A 6,664-nucleotide genomic window follows, 5' to 3' on the forward strand; every position below is an offset into this window, starting at 1 on the left:
CAGTGAAATTCCCCCAAGGGAGATCGACAGACTTGAAGGAGTTCTAATCAGAGCACAGCAAAACAAATATCTCGGCATTCAGGCAGGTAGTCCTTGGGATGGTAAAAAAATTTTGAAAGACACGAAAAAACGAGGGCGCAAAACGGATTTGCAAAGGACTATCATTATTGGAGAAATGCTGGTGGATTCTGGAGAATTCCCCAAGCTGACCAAGTTCTTTAAAGCTCTTCCCCACAGTTCCTCATGAAGCTAATCTCATGGAATGTGTGAGGGCTTAACAGCCCTGCAAAACATAGAATGCTAAAAAACATGATTCAACAAGAAAGGCCCACATTAGTCTTTCTACAAGAAACCAAAGGCAATAGCACTGCATTGGAGAAAATTCTAAACAAAGTTTGGACAGGATGTCGCTCAGTCTCTGTGGATGCATCAGGCGCTTCTGGAGGGCTGGAAATCTTATGGAACCCTCAAATCCTCTCCCTTCAAGATTTCCATGCCTCTCACTTCTTCATTCAAACCACTTTCCACCTCATTGGTACCAACATCCATGGTCTTCTCACTAATGTGTATTTTCCTCAAGATCTTCAAAAAAAGCTGGATTTGCTGAACTCTCTCACAGCTCTCAGCTCTGGCAGAAGCCATCCCCTATGGATAAGTGGTGGTGACTTCAATATCATTACAGCGCTGGAGGAAAAATCCGGAGGTCGAGCAAGACTGGAAGGGGACAGCATTGGCTTTAAAGACTTCATATCTAGGAATCAACTCATGGATCTTCAGACCTCAAACGGTATGTTTACATGGACCAACAAACGAAGAGGATCTCAGCACATAGCCTCTAGACTTGATCGTTTCCTCCTGTCGGATAACGCCATTCATCTGGGCGGAGATTTCCATGCATCCATTTTGCCTCAAGCAGGCTCAGATCACTGGCCTATAATGCTTCAGTGGTCGCGTCCAGAGTCAAAGAGCAATAGACCTTTCCGCTTCGAATCCTTCTGGTTCTCCCATCCTAACTTCAAATATGTGGTAATAGCTGCCTAGAAATCCTTCACTCCCCCCGCAGGAGCCAAGATGTTACAATTTCAACAAAAGCTAAAATACCTTAAACAAGTGCTAAAAACTTGGAATCGCACTCAGTTTGGAAAAATATTCGATCAAAGGAAAGCGTTAGAGCAACAAATGTACATGCTGCAATAATGTATCATATTAGAGGGTCGAATGGAGGATTATGCACTATAAGAGCAGGTTCTCCTAAATCAGATTGAAACACGCAGGCAGCAAGAAGAGACTCTCTGGCGACAAAAATCCAGGATCAGATGGCTCAAGGACGGGGAGAAAAATACTAAGTTCTTTCACAGGTCAACCATTCAAAGGAGAATGCACAACAACATTGCCTTCATCAACAATCAACAAGGGGAGTGCTTGGAGGTGCATGAAGACATAGTACAGGAATTCCAGGAATACTTTCAGGACACTCTTAGAGAACCGCCGGGTAGCAGAAATCAACCCATACAAAATACAGTGCAACACATTCCTAAAATCATTAATGAGGATCACAACAATAGGCTTCTCCAGCCTATCTCCATGTAGGAAGTGGAAGAGGCAATGGCCCAACTCAAGGATGGTAAGGCGCCTGGCCCTGACGCATTCAAAGCCAACTTCTTTCATGCTTCTGGGAGCTTATCAAAACAGAGGTCTGGGAGCTAGTGGATGAATCACGGTTGATTTACTGGGTTCTTCCTTCCCTAAATACGACCTTCATAGCGCTCGTTCCTAAAGTGGAAGAATCCAAGACTCCTAATAAATATAGACCGATTGCATTATGCAATGTCATCTATAAGCTTATATCTAAAGTAGTGGCGAACAGACTCAAACCTATTCTCCCTCTCCTTATCTTGCCAGAGCAGATAGGATATGTAGAAGGGCGGCAGATTTTGGATGGCATCATTCTCTCCCATGAAGTGATCCACTCACTCAAGATATTGAAAAAACCAGGTATGATTCTCAAACTAGATCTCTCCAAAGCTTTCAGCAAACTCAGCTGGACCTATATCAAACACATATTACTAGCATTTGGCTTCAATGCCACCTGGACATGATGGATCATGAATCTCATTTCCTCCCCCTGCTTCTACATACTTCTCAATGGATCCCCCTCCCCTCCTTTTCAACCTTCTTGGGGTATCCGTCAAGGAGATCCTCTTTCCCCATTCATTTTTGTTCTCATGGCTGAAGGGTTAAGCCGCCTTCTTCACTCTGCCACTTCTTCACACTCCTTAAAGGGCATTTCACTACATGGCTAATCCCCCATCACACACCAACAGTTTTTCAACAATAATATGCTTTTTGGCTACTCGTCAGTACATGAAGCCTCTGCCTTTAAACTCCTGCTCAATATTTTTTCAGAAGCCTCTGGCACTACCATCAATGCCTCCAAATCCCAGCTCTTTTTCTTCCACACTCCCGTTCTCACTCAGAGGAACATAGCCAGGATTCTGGGTTTTTCTATAGCCAAGCCTCCTTCGAAATATCTAGGAGCTCCCCTGTTTGACTCTGCTATCAAACATGCCTCTTGGAGGACCCTCCTTGACAACTTAGAAACCAGGCTCTCCTCCTAGACTTTCCGCTCCCTCAACATTGCTAGCAGGATTATCCTCATCAAATCTGTTCTTCAAGCCATGCCTCTATATCTGTTCTCTATTTTGGCTACCTCAAAATGGGTTCTCAGGAATATTCGCAGTCTTCAAAGAAATTTCCTTTGGGGTTGCTCGGGCCACAACAGAAAATGGGCCCTGGTCAAATGGACGGAAGTTTGTCTTCCAAAATCAGCTGGGGGACTAGGCCTGAGGGATCCCCTTCACAGCAACAACATCATGGGTGCGCGCATATGGTGGAATTGGATCTCTAAACCGCACACTCCCTGGGGTCGTCTCTGGTAGGCCAAATATGCTCCAGGAAGTTCAAAGGAGGAGTTAATCCGTTTCAGTCCAACCACTCCTGGCTCGCTAATTTGGAATGCTGCCAAGATACATAGTGCTTTTGTTCAAGCACACAGCTTCTGGGAAATTCACTCAGGCACCACTGCGAGATTTTGGGAAGATTCCTGGCAACAACTTCCCAAACTTGCCTCTCTCTTTAACAAACCCAAGTGGCAAGCAACCATGCAGCAAAATGAACAAATCCATGTTCATCAATTTTGGCAACAAAAATCTCCCCAAAGCTTTCATCTTTGGAGAACGGCAAACACCTAGCAGGCCAATTGGCAGGAGGAAACCTATGATGAGATTGATCAAGAGCTCAAACTCAGGAGAATCAAACTCTCTGATAAAAAAGACCGCTTGAGATGGGGATATACTACCAAGGGCATGTTCACTACCAAGGAAGAATATCAAATCCTTCATCACCCCATTTATATAATAAGAGATCAACTATGGGATCAAGTCTGGCAACCAAATATATGGCCTAAGGTCTCCACATTCCTTTGGTTTCTCAGCAAAAAAAGGATCCTCACATGGGATAACTTACAAAAGCGAGGATTTATTGGGCCTTCTAGATGCTCAAACTGAAACCTTCACTCAGAGGACACTAATCATCTCTTGGACACTTGCCCTCTAGTAGCTCAAATGTGGGAGAGAACAGCACAGTGTAACAGAAGAACAAGCAGAAGAGAGGGAGATATCGTAAACACTATTAGAACCTGGCCACGGAATCCTTTCCAAAGTCCTTTTCTCAATGCTCTCTGGAACCTCCTTCTGGGCTTCGTTTATTGGATAATTTGGAAGGAAAGAAACAACAGGATCTTCAAAAATCACAGTTCACCTCTTGACACTCTTTGGCTTCTTCTCAAGCAGAATCTTCAAGAAACTCTAGCTCTCAGACAATGGCAAGACTCAGACATGCCAGTCTCTCCTCAGGAATGCCTCATTCTTGCCAACTGGAACTTAGATCTCACCACTGTAGACCTCATCAAGGCCAGTAATTCTATCCACTCTGAGTCTGCACACTCTTGGTCTCCACCGACCATCCACCCCTACAAGCTGAACTTCGACGGAGCGGCTAAGGGCAATCCTAGGCCGGCTGGATATGGTGGCATCATCAGGAACACGGAGGGCTCTATTTTTCATATGTATCATGGTTCTATGGGTCGAGACACCAACAATGCAGCCGAGATTGAAGGCTTATGGCAAGGGTTACGCACAACAGAAACAAAGAGTTTGCTCCCTTTAGAGGTTGAAGGGGATTCTCAAATTCTCATAGAAGCTGCCATCCGGATACAATCAGGATCCTCAGCTGCAAAGATAGCTTCGAGTTGGAGGCTTCTAAGTAGACTAGAAAAAATCGAAGAATGGCTCAAAACTCCTCGCAGCATTTCCTTCAAGCACATCTGGCGAACAGCTAACAAGGTTGCAGATAGATCTATCCTAGTGCAACAAGATCTATCCCTCCCGGATCCGGGTGTCTCATGGCGTTACAGGTACATGGCTTGCTATTTGGATGGGCGCGTGGTTGATCTTCACCGCCACACATCCTGTCACAGCTCCGGTCATAACTCCTCCTGTGCTCCAGATTAATGAGACTGTAATGATGCCAGTACATCCTTTTTTGCTGGTTAATTTCTTGATCATGGCGCTATCAACTTGCCATAATTGCATTTCTCCCTTTCGCTTTGGCTCCTCCTCCTTTGCAGTTGCAGTGGTTTTCTCTCGACCTCTCTCAGGAGTAAACTAGGCTTTGGTTCATTGGAGGAGCTTCTGGCTATGCCCTCAAGCTACCCTCTGTTTCCCCTGCTCTTTCGCTTGCCACCCGCTTGCTGCCCTCCCTTTCAGCATTCTGAGCGCTGAAGCCAAGTTTGTTTTCATCCTTTACTGCTTCCATCGTCTACCAAGTAACCCAGATCACCCTGCTCCTCCAACTATGCCGAAACTGCGACAGTGGATGGGCTACAGAAGAGGCAGCTCTCGAGGGAAAATTGGACGCCAGGCTGTCTCCTCCATGACGGACTCCTCAACCTCCTGCTCAGACTTCCGCTCAGACAGGTACCCAGCTACTCAGAGTGGACGGGGTAGGGGCAGAGGATTGCAAATTGTAGCACCGAGCTCCTTCCAATCCATGACTAACACCGCTCGGTTACAATTCCCCTGTAGTCATGGCACTTTTTCCTTTATGGCCACGGTCACCATTGAGCTTAGCGAGCTCAATTCAGGTCAAGAGGCTGGTTCCCTCAGGGCGACTACGGACAGGCCGGCGGAAGACAGACCAGGCTCCATCCAGACAAACCTCGAATAGAGCAAAGCTTCAGGCTCTGGCAAAAGCAAAGCTTCTCAAAGCATGAAGAATCAGGCAAGTTCCTCTGATGACAACGATGATTACAAGTATGGATGCCACATCACCGAGGAGCCTCCTAATCCCTCTCCTGATGTTTAAACAGGTTGGTTCTTTCTGGTTTTCTTGGAATTCAGCAAGCTCGAGAAGGTTCACTCATCACCATCCTAGATATTATGATATATGCATTAGCTCATATTGCTAGTTTTTCATACGAAAGGGGCATTCTGCTAGCCTTCAGTTTTTAGTTTCGGTCGCAGTCACAGTTACCTTTGTATTCAGTAATGGGTTGTTGTGTAGCTGGTCATAACTACCTAGTCTAGTTTTACTGTTTTGGTTGTCGCATAGCTCCGGTTTAATTCTCAGTTCCACGTACAACTATGGGGTTTTCTATATTTTTGCTTTAATCATGATCCGACTCTCTACAGTTCTTGAGGGCAAAACTCAACTGGATTTTTGCATACTGATATGCTATGATTATAGTCATGTCGCATCTTTGGGCTAGCTCTACGAGGCCAGGGCTTGGGTGTAAATTATTTTTGTATTAATATAGAAGTATCCATATTCAGAAAAAAAATAATAATATTATTTTGGATCTCAAACTGGATCTAGATCGGTGGATTGGGATCCCTTCGGGCCTTCAGAGACTTCTCTTTCAAGGTAAACAACTTGAAGACCTTCTTCCCCTCTCTTCTTACAGCATTACCAGAAACAACTCTTTGGTATTATCCCTTCATTTGAGAGGAGGTGCAACGAGACAATCATCCTCTGCTCCTCCTTTCTCTTACAAAGATGCAGTACACTCTGAGAACCCCAAACCCCCAGAAGGCCTTAAACCTAAGCCTTTCTTGGTTGACAATATAGAGGAAGTTCCCTCTGTTGAAATCACCCATGAAAGTCTTGCAAACCAACTTCAAGAATTTGCAGAAAGAGCCATCATTTCGAGATTTAACGGACTGTGGCCGCGATCTCAAGATATCTATGCATGGATCCATGCAAACTGGACTCATCATTGTAAGATCAGTTTCTGTTCAAAAGGATACTTCATTGTTTTATTTGATGACAGTAAACATTATGAAAAGGCTTTAGAAGAAGGCCCTTGGTTCATGGGAACTGCAGGGCTCTTCTTGACTCCTTGGTTCCCAGATTTTAATCCAGCAATTGCAGTCATCACTAGGACACCTGTATGGATTAGGCTTCCAAACTTACCTGCCCACTTATGCCATTGTGCAGTCTATAAAGCTATAGGCAACACCTTGGGTAGTTTCATTATGGGAGATTACTGGCAGGAAAATAAAGGTCTCTACACATATACCAGAATATGTGTGGAGTTAGATTTGAG

The 6,664-nt window shown here is 44.9% G+C and overlaps 1 protein-coding gene across 1 annotated transcript; it reads left to right on the forward strand.

Annotated features, from left to right (window-relative positions):
* Positions 1-309: 309 nt before the first annotated feature.
* LOC149214559 (uncharacterized) lies at positions 310-1,041 on the forward strand. Its single transcript, XM_089389432.1, has one exon. The coding sequence runs from the start codon at positions 310-312 to the stop codon at positions 1,039-1,041; it is 732 nt and encodes a 243-aa protein (XP_089245558.1).
* The last annotated feature ends 5,623 nt before the right edge of the window (positions 1,042-6,664 follow it).

This window comes from Pinus tabuliformis, chromosome 1_1, assembly GCF_031772625.1.
Source record: "Pinus tabuliformis cultivar Carrire ecotype Pingquan chromosome 1_1, CPIR1, whole genome shotgun sequence".
Lineage (NCBI taxonomy): Eukaryota > Viridiplantae > Streptophyta > Pinopsida > Pinales > Pinaceae > Pinus > Pinus tabuliformis.